The following is a 16,393-nucleotide window of genomic DNA, read 5'->3' as shown; positions in this document are numbered from 1 at the left end:
ACCACATCCCCCTGAGTGACTATGGCGCCCGCTCCGTCCAAGATGGTGTCGCCGCCCCTGCGCGAGCGGACCATCCGCGGCGTCGTCGCCGAGATCACGCGCCTCTACCTCTCCAACCGCACCCGCATCTCCCGCGCCGTCTGGCTGACCCTCTTCGTCGCCCTTGTCAATCGCGTCCGCCACGCAGTCCAAGAGCAGAAAGCCGCCTCGGCACGCGAGGCCGAGCGTCGCGCTCAGCGCTCCGGCACCACCTCGACCACTGGCGCCGACCAGGAGGATGAGGCGGCCGGCGACGCAGCCAAGGGCGGCGGCAAGAGGAGGAAGAAGGTCGAGCTGAACAGGGAGTTCTTCCGCTCCCTGCTGCGCCTCCTGCGCATTGTGGTACCCGGCTGGAGGAGCCATGAGACACGCCTGCTGATCAGCCACAGCTTCTTCCTGGTGATCAGGACATTGATCAGTCTCAAGGTGGCCGAGATGGACGGTGCCATTGTCAAGAGTTTGGTAAAGGGCAACGGCAAGGAGTTCCTCATGCGGATTATTTGGTGGATGCTGATAGCCATCCCGGCTACCTTTACCAACTCCATGGTGAGTAGCACAAGACAAACCCGTGGTCACCGTTGAGGATGGTTCCATGCTGACGGTGGTAATCTATAAAACAGCTTTCATATCACCAGGCCGAACTGTCACTCAAGTACCGTACCCGGTTGACACAGTACATCCACGACAAGTATCTCTCACAGTTGACCTTCTATGGCATTTCGGCGCTGGACGACAGGATAAAGAATCCGGATCAGCTCATCGCTGTCGATGTGGCCAAGTTCTCAAATAGTCTAGCAGAACTTTACAGCAATTTGGCCAAGCCAATCTTGGATATGGTAGGCCCTCGATGAATTTCCTCTGATACAGCTGTCCAAGTGCTAACCCAGCGGCAGACGATCTACACTTGGTCTTTATCCAAGAGCGTCGGCGGCGAGGGTGTCGTGTTCATGTCATTGCTAGTCCAACTATCGGCGAACGTCATGAGGGCCCTCACGCCACCTTTCGGCAAATACGTGGCCGATGAAGCACGGTTGGAGGGTGAATTCCGCTTCCAGCACTCGCGCTTGATCGACCACAGCGAGGAGGTCGCGCTATACGCCGGCCACGAGGCGGAGAAGGACACCTTGGATAAGGGCTACTTCACACTGATCAAGCACGTCAACTACATACTACGTCGTCGTTTCTATCACGGCTTCATGGAGGACTTTGTCATCAAGTATTTCTGGGGCGCCCTCGGTCTCCTGCTCTGCAGTGTGCCCGTCTTTGTCAAGCTCCCGGGCCAGGTCTCGATGAACATGGGTGATAGGACCGAGAGCTTCGTCACCAATAGGCGAATGCTTCTGTCCGCATCCGATGCCTTTGGCCGCATCATGTTCTCCTACCGCGAGATCATGGAGCTTGCAGGCTACACATCACGCGTCGCATCCCTGCTCAACGTCATGGATGATATCCAGGCCGGCCACTTTGAGAAGAAGCTTGTCTCGAGCTCCGGTACCGAAGACAATGAGGCCGTTCTCAAGGGCCGTGGCAAAGTTGTCGAGAGCAGAGACATCAAATTCATCGACGTGTAAGATACTTTCCTTTGCCCTTGCTACCCTTGGTGCATATTGATACTGACTCTCCATACCAGCCCCATCATTTCACCCAACGGCGATGTCCTTGTCAAGGCTCTCTCTTTCTCGCTCAAGCAGGGTGACCACCTTCTGGTGGTCGGGCCGAACGGGTGCGGGAAGTCTTCCTTGTTCCGTATTCTCGGTGGCCTCTGGCCCGTATACGGTGGGACCGTCTATAAGCCGCCCTTCACCGACATCTTCTACATCCCTCAGAGACCCTACCTGTCGCGCGGGTCTCTCCGCCAGCAGATCACTTATCCCGACGGCCTCCGTACCGTACGAGCCAAGGGCGTCACGGACGCCGAGCTACTTGATATGCTCAAGATCCTGAACCTCGAGCACCTCGTCGACATGTACCCCGAGGGGTGGGACGCCGAAGCCGAGTGGCGCGACGTACTGAGCGGCGGCGTACAGCAGCGCGTCGCCATGGCGCGGCTGTTCTACCACAAGCCGCGGTATGCTATCCTCGACGAGTGCACGTCGAGCGTCACCCTCGAGATGGAGAAGGTCATGTACGACAACGCCAAGAGCCTGGGCGTGACTCTGATGACGGTCAGCCACCGGCGCAGTCTGTGGAAGTACCACAGCCATATCTTGCAGTTCGACGGGCAGGGCAATTACGTCTTCACGAAGCTCGACGCAGACAGGCGCCTCAGGCTCGAGGACGAGAAGGAGGATCTCGAGGTGCGGCTGAGGCAGGTGCCTGAGCTCGAGAGGAGAATGGAGGAGCTGACGGCTTCTTAGCCGCCAGTGTAAACGTCTGGTGACTTTGTCATATGAGCCCATCATATCTGATCTACCTGGAGTTAAAGCAAGTTGGAAAGCTGAGATTTGACGGTTTCTTTCGAAGCGCCGATAGCGGAGCATCTTGTAACAACATCTACAATATACTACAGTGGTTCCTAGACGGGTTTTCAAGGTACCTCGAGTCTTGGTCAGGAGATGTGTTGGTTGAGAATGACTCGGAATTGACCTCGAGCGGGATGGCCCGATATACTTGTGACTTTTTGACTTTGGGTGGGTGGCATCATGAACTCGACATCAAACTTATTAGTCACGTCAGGCAATTGTTGAATCGCCTCGGAAGCAACGAGTCCAGTGCCCACCTGCATAACATAACTGAGGATAGGGCATCGCTCAACTGTCGGCTTGGGGTATTTTGCCCGGCTATTTTCAATTCGAGAAGAGCATTTTATACAATCCAGAGTGTGGTTATCATTTCAACCACCACATGTTGCTGTGCCTGGCCCCGACAAAGCCCGGCATCCACCACTCTAGTTATGTCTTTGAGAGACAATGGCCTCATCTCTCCCACCAAAGGACAACGTCCTGTCAAGCCAGCCAGATGCTGTCTTCACCCTGTTCCCCGACCTGCCGGCCGAGCTCCGCGCCGAGATCTGGCAATGGGCCATCGCGGCAGAGCCCTTCGCGCTCGTCGGCGTAACCCACCGGCAGTTCGACGGCCTCGGGGCACGCATACACGCCGGCCATCCCAAGATGGACCTGTTTAGGAGATCCGGCAGGATAGGGCTCGTCTGTCACGAGGCCCGGCAAGAATGGCGACGTGTCGCAAGGCCCGTAGAACTCGCGTATGTGTATTAATCACCAACCAATCCTACTTACTTATCTACCATATAAACCGTCTGCGCAGCTGCACACATGCACTTGGCACCTCTTTCCCACCTTCCATCCCCAGAGCAAATCTCTTCAAAAGAAATATATGTACATCAAGTATAGTGCTTGCTAAAACATCACAAACAGACATGACTATCATAGGGGCACATATCCCCTGCCGCTGGTTGGCGCCAGAGGGCCGCCCTCAGCCCTCCTACCCGGCCTGGACCTAGAGCGCACCGTCTTCTGCCTCGCCACGACGGCCAGCCTCGGCGCCGTGCCCCCGGGGGCGCGGCACATCGCCGTCGTGCCCCGCGACGACAGCGACGGCAGCGCCTTCCACCACAGCCTCTGGGCCGCCGTGCGCGGCGGGGCACCGCGAGGCGGCGGCGGTGGTGGTGGGGGAGCAGGAGGGAACCGGCTGCCGCGCCTCGAGACGCTGGTGCAGGTCATCTTCCTCGCCCGGCACCAGCGGCAGCAGCGGCGCAGCAGCAGCTGGAGCGACGGCGACTACCGGGCGGCGGTCGAGAAGAACAAGGGGGCCAGCGGCGGGCTGCTCCGGACGACGGCGGTGACGACGACGACGACGACGGTCTGGCAGCTCGACATGCCCTTCCCGGACGAGGTCGGCCTGCTGCCCGCGGCCCGCGACAACGGGGCGCCGGCGCACATCGCCCGGCAGGTCGGCGAGATGCTCGAGGGCCGGATCGAGCCGGCGGCCGAGTGGGACTGGGAGAGCTACGTGCGGGAGCTGCAGAGCACGCCGCGGGTGCAGTTCCGCGGCGCGGGCGTCGCGGTGAGGACGGCCGCCGGGGACCGCCCCGTCGTCACCATGAAGGACGGCAGGGCGCTGCCTTACCGGGGTCGGGGCATCAGGCTGGCCTTCCTAGCTCTGAGGAGACTGGACTGATTGGGGGGGGGCGGGGGGCAAAAGGAGTTCTCGCCCAAGTCATCCTACATAGTTATAATCAAATGGACCAAATACATATAATACTCATTCGCAGATGTCTCGTTGATTGGAGAGCGCGAGCAGGTTTCATTCACATTTAGCATTTCATCATCATCATCATCATCGCCACAATCACGAATGGGCACACACACCCAAGAATGTGGACGCTTGAGAAGATAACCCGATTTTTTGTTAAACAAAGAGATAGTACAGCGCAGGTTGAATAAGCCAACGAAACTTCTGAGAAAGACTGCTCACTTCCTGCCGGATCAAGCTTCCCGTCCGCTTCCGAGAGAGAAAAAAATGAAAGAAGTAACGCAACGAATGAACCATGAAACTCCGATAATTTTCTGTAACCCCTGACCCGTTTTCCTTTGCTGATGAGAGTCGCAAAGTAAGTGTAGAGGTCTAAAACGGACCCCTGTGTGCAGAACGAGAGAGAGCGAGGAAAGAGGTATTAGTAGTGGCCATGCTTTGGGTCAGTATGAGTTCGAAACCCGCAATAGAGTGCGAAAAAAAAAAAAAATAGAAAAAGAAGCCCTCGAAAGCAGATCCATCCTCCCATGGGTATTGCCACCGTCCTGAAGACCCCTCGAGCGATACGAAATATCATAAAAGCAAAAAACAAAAAATGGACGACGCGCAACTGTGAGTAGTCCTGCGAATGGCTGCGGAAGAACCGCCGCAGAATAGCAACCAGTAATGAAATAGAAATAAACCTCGGATTGACCAAGGCCCAAAACGCGTTCTCAGTCAGTCAAAGGCAAGCGGTGATGAATCGTCCTCCCAAACAAATGGCGCATGTTGGAGTGGGATTCCGACAAAGCGCTACTACGCTCGGTCTAGAAGAAGGTAGGCTTGGTGAGCACGCGATACTCGACGTAGTCTTCGCCGTCGATCGAGATGATAGTCCCCTGGCTGACGAGCTTGCCCTGGAAGGGGCCGGTCTGCTTGCGCTCGTACTTGACTCCCATGTGGATCTTGGCATCTTCAGTGCCGGCCTTGAGACGATTGGCCTCCTGGGCGGCCCACACCTTGTTAAGACGGCCGACTTGATCCGAGAAGAGGGCCTTGTTGTTCTCGCGGGACGCGGTGGCCTCGCGGCTGGCGGCGCGCTGATCATTCCGCATCTGTCGAGCCTCGAAGCGAGCGATCTCGCGCCTGGCAATGTTGTTGGATCTAGTGATGTTGTCCTCGTTACCCAAGTTGCTAGGGGTGCGATTCGCAGCCCGAAGCTCAGAAGCCTCGGGCAGGGAATATCGAGGAGCTCGAGCAGCGTCCTTGGAGTCGGGAAGATTGCGGCGGGACTGGCGCAGCTCATGTCCAGTGTACTCGCGCTTCGCCTTGAGCTCGGGATATCCATCCTCTCCATTCGGAACGGCGGGCGCAGGAGCTACGGCTGGACCGACATTGCCATAAGTGAGATTTTGGAGAGCCTCGGGCCTCGTAACGCTGGTAACACGCTGCTGGGCTTCGTAGACGGCCTTGGTCTCGTTTCCGATTCGGTCCTCAGGAGATTCGCCGTTATCGATTTGATGCTGGCGTACGCGAACGTACTCCTTGATCTCTGGGCGCGCCAGCGGCTTGATGTGAGGCTCAAACTCGACCTCTTCCCAGTGGATCCACAGGGCACCGGCTCCGGTTGGGAAGTTGCCCGACACGTGCCGACCGTCGCGAGTCTCGCGCGTAACTTTGACCCGGAACATGTCGTTGGCGCCCAGGATGCCGAAGACAGCATGGCGGTCCTCTGGCCGAGGCTCGCTCGAGCCTTTCCAGTAGCCGAGGAGGATCTTTGTGGGGCGGGTGCCGGGAAGAGTGTCGATGAGGTTTCGGGGAGGGGCAGCGACGCCATCCGCGATGGTGCCAACCCCGCCCGTCCGTCGCTTCTTCATCTCTGGGCGGTGGTTCACTACGGCATGCTCGGGGATCTCTGGGCCGTAGGCAATGGCAGGTGCCGTGGCCGTCTCGACAGGAGGGTTCTCCTGCACGCGCCTGATGGCCTCCTTGACAGCGGCCTTGTCATTGGCCTCCATCTCCTCTTCGGTCTCATGCACACCTATGGCCTCGGTGCGGATCTTGACGTACTCCTTGACCTGGTTGTGATCGAGATTAACGAGATGCTTGTTGAAGACGACACGCTCGAAAGTGACCCAGCTACCACCGGGACCAGGCGGGAGGGGCCACTCGTTAATAACGAGCTTGCCGGCACGGTTGATGGGCTGGACACGGGTACGCAGACGATCGCGGACATCAATGAAGCCGATAACCGCATGCTTATCCTCCTCATTAGGTACCTCAGAATCGCGCCAGTACCCCAAGATGACACCTTTGACACCGGCCATACCGTGGGTCCTCGGCCTGCCGGGGCCAACACGCATGTCGCTCTCGTCGCCTGCCGCCATGCTGTTCTCAATCTTGTCTTCGTTCAGCTCGTTGTAGACCGAGGCGCGCTTGCGCTTGGGGTAGTGCGAGATGGGAGTACGATCTTCGGCATCCTCCATATCAACGTCCTCCTGGTCCGAAGTGACACGCAGGGGCGATGACTTGGTGCCGTTGGCGTTGGTGCCGACTACAATCTCGTCCTCCAGCGTGTTGTGTGGTGGGTCAGAAGGGTCCGACATTGGGCTGTCTGGGGGCGGAGTGAGGTTATCGTCGTTGACCGGGTCTTCCTCGATGGACTTGACCTCACCATTGACCGGGGTATTGCTGCAGACAATGAATGTTAACTTGGCTACTCGGAGAGAGGGATGCCAACTTGCGACTAGCAAATCGCTTTGCAGGACACTCTGAGAAGTTGCCGAACCGAAGACGGGAAGAGTGCACAAGGCACGTGTGTGTGAAGCAGTCTCGAAGAGACGTAGCTTCGGGGATTAATTGAACCCTCCAAGCTGAAGAGATCAACAGTGGGAATGTGCCTTCTGCTGGAGGGCAGCTTCGCGAGGCTTGTTTTGGAGAAGACCAGTTTGACTGACGCCAGCTTCTCAAACTCGCAGAAAGAGGCTCAAATTGTGGTGACGGGAAGGTGAGACGAGGCAAGGAGGGGTTGTCAGGCACAACTGACTGATATGTAGACAATGAAATTGCGATCGCTTGATTGCCTGTGGAACTGGTTCGGGAATTGGGAGAGTTGAAGCATCAGAATCAGACTGTTGCTGTTGCTGAAGGTGTGTAGAATACTAACGTGGAGGGAAGGGGATTGATTGCTGGACATACGTGTGTTGATGGGAGAGAGGGAGAAAGAGAAAGAGAGGAGTCGTTGCACCGAAGCGACTCGTCCGTTTCGTGGTGGGGCTTTTTTTTTTCTTCAAGCCGGAGACTGTCTTTTTTTTTCTTCTCTTCTCTCTCTTTTTTTGGGGGTGAGGAAGGTAGACAAGAAAGAGGAAACAAAGTCAAGTCCTCTTGAGTGTGATGACTTTGGGGGAATGAGGTGACTGGGGTTGCCAATCGGGGGCAAAAGTGGATAAGACGGTGATGAGCGAGAGGAAATGATTTAGAACCTCGCGAAAATGAAGGGGAAAGGAAAGCCAGCTCGGCAATCGGAAAAGACTACGATGATGCGACCGACCGACGAATGAAAATAAAAACAACAAGGCAAGCAAGTGGTGGATGAGTACTTGTGTAGGCACTTGACGGGAGCAGTGATATGGCGATGAAGAGCCCAAGGCTCGCGTGAAGCGAAAGTGGAAGGAAGCATGGATGGATACAACAAGGCAACTTACTGCTCGGGTTCTGCCGAAGGAGGTGCAGATGGTGCATCCGCAACTGGGGCGGGAGTTTGTTTCTTCAAGTCGGATGGATAGCCCTCCATGGTGATGTGACGATGGTTGCGCCCGATGCGTAAGCGAGTCCGCGAGTCCGTGTGTTGCGGTGGTATCAATTACCGTTTGGGCTTGTTACGAGGCGGCGCGCCGCAGAAACGATGATCTATTTGTGGTTGTGGGTGGTTGGTAAGATGGCCCGATAGAAACAACAGGTTACCGCTGGGGGGAGGGCCACAGGCGGATTTGTGTTTTGCCCGCGGTGAGGGAGCGCGTTGTGACAATTGTGGTGTTGTGTCTGGGAATGAGAGTCGGGGTGTGTGAAAAGAGGGCAGGCGAAGGAAGAAGCAGGGCAAAACTACCGAAAAAGTAGCTAGCAGGAAGGGCTGCCTTATGAGGGGTGGTGAAGAGGGAATGACGCGCGGTGAAGTCGAGTTGAAGAAAAAAAGCGACACGTCGAATCTAGTTCGGCCGAGTTTTGAAAGAGATTGATTGCTTGATTCGAGTTGGGAGTTGGGGGAGGGTCAGGAAAAGGAAACTCGGCCAGAGGGCCTAGTGCCAATGAGTTGTCTTGGGCCTTGCGCTTGGGGTTTGGGGGGGGTGAAGCGAGGGAAGACAAGGTCAGGTAGGGTAGGGTGGGTGGATGGATCGCCAATCTACAAAGTAGAAGGCAAGCTGAAAAGTGGGTGAGTTGGTGAGTGAAGAAGAAGAGGAAGGGTGAAAATGAAAAGGTGGAACAAACGGTTTGCGGTCTCTGCGTCTCTGCGTCTCTCTCCACAAGATATGCCCTTGACAAGAGCCCGGCAAAGGCGGTGGTGGGAACGTATGCGTGCAAGTAGCCACTGAATGAGTGACGAGAGCCGGTCAGTAATACCCGAGTGAGGATCTGGTGGCGTTATCCCAGGAACCAGGCGCTGGATAGAGAGAATCAAGCGGCAAGGGGAGAAAAAGAAAGAAAAGACTGTTGTGGAATGGGAATGGGAAAGGGGGAGAAACTCATGAGTAATGAGAGTTTGATGGGGTGGCGGGAGTTCCAGTTGGTTAAAAAGGGAATCATCAGACGAGGTCTCTGTTTTAAGTTCCAGGCAGAGCTAGGAGCGAACATCTAACAGTGTCAAATAGTTCCAGGTTCCCAGACCTCTTGTGTGGTCCTCGACTCAGAGTGAACCAGCCCAGGCTGGTACAGGTAGCTAGCTACTAGCTACCTCATTGCTTTGCCCATCACCCAGTCTTGACTACCTTACCTACCTGATTGCGCCCACCCACTCACTAACTCTCATTCACCCACACTCATCTCTCCATGATCCATCTGTTTTGCTCTCAGGTAGTCTTTTTGATCTCTCCAGGAGATGACTGGCAACATACCTAGGTAGCCTGCACGAGGTACTGAGAGGGGAATCTATTGGAGATCTTGCGGTTATGCCTGTTGATTGCCTCTCTTGCTTTTTAAACTTTTTCTCTTGGTCAGATTGGTAATCTCTTCCCTGTCCCCTCCCTCCCCTTATCATCTCTGCGATGGACAAGAACAAGGAGCAAACAATGTGCTCAATGTGTTTGCTCCAAAGCAAGGATACGAGCGGCGGCCAAGCGAGTGAGCCAACTCGGTTCCTCGGCGCATGTGCTGAGTTGGCTTCTGGAAACCCCCATGAGAAAATAAAAAGTTCACTACTTTGCAAGGACAAACATAATCCCTGCTCAATTCGGCCTCATTTAGTCGCAACTAATTAAGCCTGCCCATACGAGCGAGCCCAGTCCAGCAGGGTGGAGACGCACCCGACTGAGAGTGTAACAGTCGTGTTATGTTCTCGCGACCTCTCGCCATCTTCCCATCGTGTCATATAGGTACTTGATGCTGGCGGCCTGACAGATCGCATCTCAAACGCAGACTTTGGCCCCATGCCTCTGCTGTTTCATGCCGGGCATGCATTTGCGCCGATCGACGACAAAAGAGTCAACGGAGAACAAGCCACTTTTGCATCAACGATCAAGAGTCGCTGGGCACTGGGCACTGGGCACTGGGCCCAAAAGCATGATGCATTAGTCATGAGCTTGTGTCTTTGACTGGAACGGAAGATGCATTACGTGCACAAGACCAACCAACACCCTCACCTAGCGCCTAGGTAGCCTTTCCTCCAGCTCCCATGGTTTTACCAAGTAAAACAGGGTACCCAGCTGGATAAGTACAGGACACGTATCCGATGCTGCATTGGCTCCCGAGTAGTACAGCACCAGAACACTTCAGAGAGATGATCGGGGAGGACAGCGGATTTGAGGTGTCGAATCTGCTCTGCTGGTTGACTGACTGGCGGGATTGACTGGAAGGGGATCGCCAATTTCCATAACACTTTGTGCATTAGCTGATGATGCATCCGACACACAGAAGAGGCAAGCAAAGGTACATCTACACTCACGCATCTTGCCGATTGACAAAGTACGATTGACAAAGTATGGAGTGGTAATAACATGGCCAGTTATTAAGTGGGGGCAGATACTCGCAGAGACTGCTAGCCTTCCAATAGACCAATAGCCGAAACACGTCCAATTAATTGGCAACCGTGCAATCTTCCGCCATTGCTCGTTGCTCTTACGCATCCCCCCCCGAAATGTGACATCAATCAATGCTAGGAACCAACCTAGGCACAGTACGGAGTACCTGGGTAGGTAACTATCTCTCTCAGCACCAGTGCCTGTGTCCCCATTGTTCCATTGTCCAAGGCCTGTCGATGTCTTGGGTTGGCCCGAAGTGCGAAACTCAAAAAAAAGAATTACAAAAAAACATGGACAGCCAGAGCTCAAGAACCACCTAAATTGCCCAAGTAATGTCGGTAGGTCGAACCAATCTCGAGGGCCTTTTGTCTCTTGTCTCGATGCCCACCAGCCTAAATGCTAAATGGCCGCACGAGAGTCTCACCCAATACCCGCAATTCCACACAACTTGCTCTTGCAAGTTCAGCAAGCCTGCGAGACAGCCTGCTTGGCATCGCCGCCGAGGAAGAGGCCACATGTACCGAGTAGTCCCGCCTGGTTTGCCATCTCTCTCGATCATGCATTTCCTTCCTGTGACACATCAGGTGACCCATCAAAAGACCAGGGCAGATAACTTCAAGTCCGTTTCTTACAGGCAGATTGGTAGTACCTGCGCGCCTGGATACCTGCAGCCGGGCTCTCTATATGTACAGCTGTGAGAAAATCATTCATCTCCACATGGTGTAGCACAACTGTGCAGAGTCCAGTATCCGGTTGATTAAGTGTGACGCTCGGTCAGACACCAAAGCATTTGCGCTCATCGGACTCTGATCACTCGGAACTAAGCGTTCCACAGATGTAACACACTTGGGTCCCGAGGGGGACTTGAGTGTTTGCCAAGCACCCAACCATTCATCAACCAATAATGGCATTCATTGGAAAGACGATTCAATCAACTCTTGCGCGGCTGTGTGGTCTATGTAACATGTAACAGCCGGACTCCTCTAACGCCCTGGGTATCTTTTCTTTGGTGTCGAGCCCTCTTTCTATAGCAGCAACCCTGGATGAAACACGGATAGGAGATGGCTCTCCGAATCTTTAAATCTTTATGAGCCGAGTTTACCTCCTCCCTCGGCCTCCCCTGCCACGACCGCCTCGGTGTCCTCCCCGACCGCGCCCGCCTCCCTGCTTGGCACCCCGAGGCCCGGTCTTCCAGTCGAACCGATGGGACAGCGACTCCTCGCCGAATGCGCCCTCTCCGAATCGCATATAATTGATGATGCCGTGGTCGTTGATTGCCACCAGCACGTTGCGGAAGCCGTGCTTCAGGCGCGGGTGGAACAAGTGCGGCGCCTTCCACTTCTCATTCGTGGGCGGGCACCACGGGGTCGAGTCCAGCAGCGCCGAGATTTCCCCCAGAGTCGGCAGGGCCGTCTCCTGGGCATCGACAACGGCTAGGTAGAAATCGGGCGGCGGCGGGCGAGTCACCGAAAAGTTGGCGACGCCGCCGGATTTCCAGATATGGAAGAAGACCTTGAATGGTTCCTGGACTTGTGCTGTCGATGGCGACGGTTCCGGGGTCGGCTTATGACGGGGGATGATGTACAGCTGTTCGTAAATGGGCTTGTAAGAGTGGTAGATTCCAGGTCTGACAAGCGGACCGAGTGGTGGTGGTCTCTGCTTATGGCTCGATGACAAGAGCGAGAAAAGCCACTGCCATACACTTGTAGGCTGAACCACGCCGCGTAGTGTTGGCGACGGTGGTAAGGCGACGGCCCGGTGGACGTGGTGACCAGCCCTCTTCAGGTGAGAGTAGACTTGGTACTTTTGAAGCGAGATCTTGCCTCTCTCGCCATCCTGACCTATGAGCAGCGAGTAGGCTGCTTGCAAGCTCAAAGGCAGCCCAACATCAAACTCATCCTCGGCAGTTGCCAGCACAGACTTGGGCGGACTGGCGGTTCCTTCGCCGTCTGAGACCGAGCCCTGAGCAGGGAACAGTTCTTCGAGTTTCCGTGTAGGCCACCAGAGGTCCAGATTTCCTCTCTCTAGGAGGAACAGGGCCTCTTCTGGCAGCAACCACAATTTCCCAAACGCGGGCTGGTCTCTCTTGGTCCCGGGAATGACTCTCCCCATTGAGGACAGCAGTGTGCCTCGGATGTCCTCGACGACAACGACCCTCTCTCGTGCCAGGGCCGGCCGCACAGCCTTTGACTTCCCAGCTGCCGCACTCGGAGCTTCTGCATCCCCTTGCGCACCGTCATCTCCCTCGGCCGGCGCATCCACCCAGGTATCGGGAAAGTACCATCCCCTCACCCACGTGCCGGCCTTGTGGACACGAGTATAGCTCAGGACCTCCTCGAACACGCGCCTGCTCTGTTCGAGCGCGCTCTCCTGCGCGCGCGTGCCGTGGGCTTCAAAGTCCTTCTCGCCCTTGCGGATCGACTGGGACGAGACGCCCTTCTTGCTCAGCGAGGCGGCGAAGGACCGGAAGTCGTGCGCCTCCTCGTCTTCGAGGGCGTCTTCGGCCGCCTGCCGGGCAGCTTCGGGGTTGTTTGTGGCGGCAGCTGCCTGTGCCGTGGCCGGAGACACCTGCGTTAGCACGTCGTCGTCGTCATCGTCGAAAGCCATTGTCTGCGACACGAGACCCTGGTGATGCGGTTGTGTGAATCAACCTCCATTTTCGAGTTTAATCAACGTGCGGGCGGGTCTATCGGAGACGAACTTTTAGGCTTTTTTGGCATTCCTTGGCGCCCATCTGATCAACTGAATGCGCTGCAAGAATGCGCTGCAACCCCACCAATGCTGGACCACTGCCGGGAACTAAAAGGCTTGGCAGCGTAGATTAAGCACCAAGTCAAAGAGTCCCCTTCCACATGGATTCTTCCATGAATTAAAGAGGTATTCAAGGAAGAACCCGATCTGGGTGCTGTCTCTAAAATCACAGGAGCTGCAGAGAGCCGGCATTGCCAACCTGGATCAAGAGAATACAAAGAACCACGTGTCTTATTAAGTTTTAAAGTCGGGCAGGATGAAGAACATCCCTTCCCAACATTGGCCCGGACCTCCTTGCTGAGGTTGTTTGGGCACTCAGAAATTGGTATCAAATGTCATAATCTCATCTATCGCATCGCAGAAGCGGACCAACCCCACCCCTTGTACTCAGACGACCATCTCAGGAGGTCTTGGTGGCATTGATACTGAACTTGTAGCTGGCCTGGAGGACGTACGGGTCATCTCCGGGGCCGTAGATCTGCTTGCTGCCTCGCTGCCACTCGGGCTGGTTGATGGCGTCGATCCAGTCCTCCACCTCGAGCACGACGCAGCCATACTTGGGGATGGTGCGCGGGAAGTCCTTGTTGTCGAACAGGCCCTGGGTCTTCTTGAGGGCCATGGAGCCGTTCTGTCCGTTGCACGAGTACATCTGGAAGGCTTCCTGGTCCGAGTAGATGTCGAGCTGGATGCCGGACCAGGGGGACTGCAGCCGCGCGACGAAGCCATCCTCTGCACGCCAGTCGTAGGGGCCGTCTTGCTGACGGTTGACGAGCCAGCAGGTATCTGATTGTATGCGGATCAGTCGCGATTCGGGATCGGGTGACAAAAAGAAAACACAGTCAGAAAACGTCGTATTGTCACTTACCATAACCTGTGCAGTTGAAGCCGCAATTGTTCTTCAGCTCTTCCTTCTGGAAATCAGTGCCGATCTGCTTCGGCGCACTCCAGAAATCGTTGACCGAGCCCTGCTGGTTGGCAAGGATGTCGCCCGTCGGGATAAGAATGTTGTCGACGCCAACCCTCTGGCCGCTGTACGGCAGGTAGAAGGTGTGGTTCAAGACACTCTGTGTGTCGTTGTTGGCAAAGCCGTCCAGGTTCCAGTAGGTGTGGCTGCTCAGCATGATGGGAGTCTTCTTGGTGGTCGAGATGGCGACCATCTTGAAGTCCCAGGTCATGTTGCCGAGGGTGTAGGTGATGTAGGACACGACCTCGCCGGGAAAGCCCTGCTCGCCGTCCGGGTCGACGAAGGAGAAGGTGATGCTGTTGTTCGAGCGCGATGCCACGGTGAAGTTGCGCCAGTCCCAACCATTGGGGCCTCCGTGGAGCGTGTCCACTCCGTCGGGGTGGTCCTTGGTAGGGTTCTCGTTCGGCTTGATGTGGTACGTCTCGCCGTCAATCTCAAACGAGCTGTTCTTGATGCGATTTGCGTAACGGCCAGGAACTCCGCCAAAGTGTGGATGTTGCCGATCAATGGCGTAGTAGCTGGCGTTGTCGAAGCCCGCCACGATATCTCGCTCAATGCCATACTGGTCCTTGATGAGTAAGTTTGAGATTGACGCTCCATACGGGATAAAGGCCGCCGAGATGCCCTCGCCGTAAATCCAGTACTTGCCGTCCTCATCCGGCCCGGTGCTGGTGGCGTTGGTGCTGTTACCGTTGCCAGTGAATTGGGCGGCAGCAAGGGGCAGGAGGGATGCTCCCAGGCTCAAGAGTTGCACACGCATGGTGGTTATCAAGTCGTGACGACGAGAACAACAAGGACTACAGACGGAAACGCTAGGTAGTGCTGCGCAGGAAGCCCTTCTTGCATGTACACAAGGGAGTAGAGGAGCAGGCGCTCTAGCTAGACGTGAAGAAGGGCAGACACGGGAACTTATACAATGCCCGGAGCCCGCCCTGTTTTTGGCTACAAGCGGGCAAATCCTGAGCTGCGGCCTACATGAGATGACTCGGGAGGAGAATGTGCGAAGCTGCGAGCAGCCCGACTGACCAAGCTTGGAGCTTGTTGGAGAGATCCTGCATGTAAGCTCAATTGGGTTCGGGTACTGGCCCTGCTCCACCCTGCTGCTTGGGGTAACAGTGAGGCCGATCAGCGAGCTGCATGTGGAAGCTGGAGAGGTTGGGCGGGGGACACCCTTGACTGGTTCAATGGCAAGGTGACGACGAGGCGAGATGGGATTGAGATTTACCCGTGAGTGTACTCGTCCTGCCTTGCCTGCTTCCCAGGCCGTGATAGCTCTCTAGGTACCCATCCGCGGTGCTTCTATCAACTTGGTAGGTGAAAGGCCGTCCGTTGATCAGAAGCGCGGGACTTCGGTTATTGAGGCCTTTGCTATGGCAGCGCTTACGAGGAACTGATTTCCCGTCCCCTGGCTCCCTGCGAGAGTGTGAGAAAGAGGGGGTACAGGCGTGGCCCGGAGGCCGAAGCGGATAATCTGGTCGAGGTTTGCTCGGCCAAACCCATCATCCAAAATGACGTCGAAGTTGCTCTGTGGATGCTCTAACAAACATACAGGGGGCGTCATTGGAGCGGCTGTGGCTTGTGTTTTCTGGGGGAACTCCAGGCTCCGAGTTTGCGGGGTTGTTAGGTCGAGTTTGGCGTGGCTTTTCGCCCCAAATGCCGCTCCGGGGCGCCACCAACCTGTGCTTGGTGCACCGAGATTCATGGATGTGAAAATAAGACCGAGACTTTTGGAGTTGGGCAACACGACAACACGATCTGACAACGTGATAATGGTGGTGAGGATCCAGTGTCGTTCAATTGGTAACCAAAAGCCAATTACCTTTTTCCTTTTGTGCGGAGTCACCGCAGGCATCCTCAGGAGGATGCAAAATGCAGGCAACCCAACAGAAGACATCATTCCAACGTAGATTTTGCAGACAGACTGCCCACCCCGGACAGATCCATGTCGCTCAACTGCATGGTGATTTGTGCGTCACCATGGCGCCAAGCTGTGCCTTTCACCGTTCCTAGCTTCCCGGACATGCTAGAACGCTTTTGGAAGGTTGCATACACCGTTCTCGGGCGAACGAGTCACCAGGCTCGATGCAGTAGTATCGCACCGCATTACGTAGCATAGCGATCAAAAGACCCCCATTGCAGCGGCCCTAGCAATGTCGAGAGCACACCTTTCCGAACAGAAGCAAGCAAATTTGCTCTACTACTCTTAAGAGAAGCAAAG

General features: G+C 55.7%; 5 protein-coding genes across 5 annotated transcripts; 2 read left to right on the top strand and 3 right to left on the bottom strand.

Annotated features, from left to right (window-relative positions):
- Positions 1-21: 21 nt before the first annotated feature.
- E0L32_008503 (uncharacterized protein) lies at positions 22-2,396 on the top strand (the record flags this gene model as incomplete). The annotated part of the gene is made up of 4 exons (XM_031143365.1): positions 22-585; positions 675-875; positions 933-1,606; positions 1,670-2,396. 4 exons carry the CDS (start codon positions 22-24, stop codon positions 2,394-2,396), a joined length of 2,166 nt encoding a protein of 721 aa, XP_030992328.1.
- A 552-nt stretch (positions 2,397-2,948) lies between these two features.
- Positions 2,949-4,176, top strand: E0L32_008502 (uncharacterized protein; the record flags this gene model as incomplete). Its single annotated transcript, XM_031143364.1, has 2 exons — positions 2,949-3,241; positions 3,429-4,176. 2 exons carry the CDS (start codon positions 2,949-2,951, stop codon positions 4,174-4,176), a joined length of 1,041 nt encoding a protein of 346 aa, XP_030992327.1.
- Positions 4,177-5,057: 881 nt separating this feature from the next.
- On the bottom strand, positions 5,058-8,023 carry E0L32_008501 (uncharacterized protein; the record flags this gene model as incomplete). Its single annotated transcript, XM_031143363.1, has 2 exons — positions 5,058-6,921; positions 7,935-8,023. 2 exons carry the CDS (start codon positions 8,021-8,023, stop codon positions 5,058-5,060), a joined length of 1,953 nt encoding a protein of 650 aa, XP_030992326.1.
- Positions 8,024-11,558: 3,535 nt separating this feature from the next.
- On the bottom strand, positions 11,559-13,067 carry E0L32_008500 (uncharacterized protein; the record flags this gene model as incomplete). Its single annotated transcript, XM_031143362.1, has 1 exon — positions 11,559-13,067. The coding sequence occupies one exon, from the start codon at positions 13,065-13,067 to the stop codon at positions 11,559-11,561; it is 1,509 nt and encodes a 502-aa protein (XP_030992325.1).
- A 544-nt stretch (positions 13,068-13,611) lies between these two features.
- On the bottom strand, positions 13,612-14,935 carry E0L32_008499 (uncharacterized protein; the record flags this gene model as incomplete). Its single annotated transcript, XM_031143361.1, has 2 exons — positions 13,612-13,994; positions 14,077-14,935. 2 exons carry the CDS (start codon positions 14,933-14,935, stop codon positions 13,612-13,614), a joined length of 1,242 nt encoding a protein of 413 aa, XP_030992324.1.
- Positions 14,936-16,393: the final 1,458 nt, after the last annotated feature.

Source organism: Thyridium curvatum, assembly GCF_004353045.1.
Source record: "Thyridium curvatum strain D216 chromosome Unknown NODE_56_length_292564_cov_84.152122, whole genome shotgun sequence".
Taxonomy (NCBI): Eukaryota; Fungi; Ascomycota; class Sordariomycetes; order Thyridiales; family Thyridiaceae; genus Thyridium; species Thyridium curvatum.
This window is presented reverse-complemented; position numbering and strand designations above follow the sequence as displayed.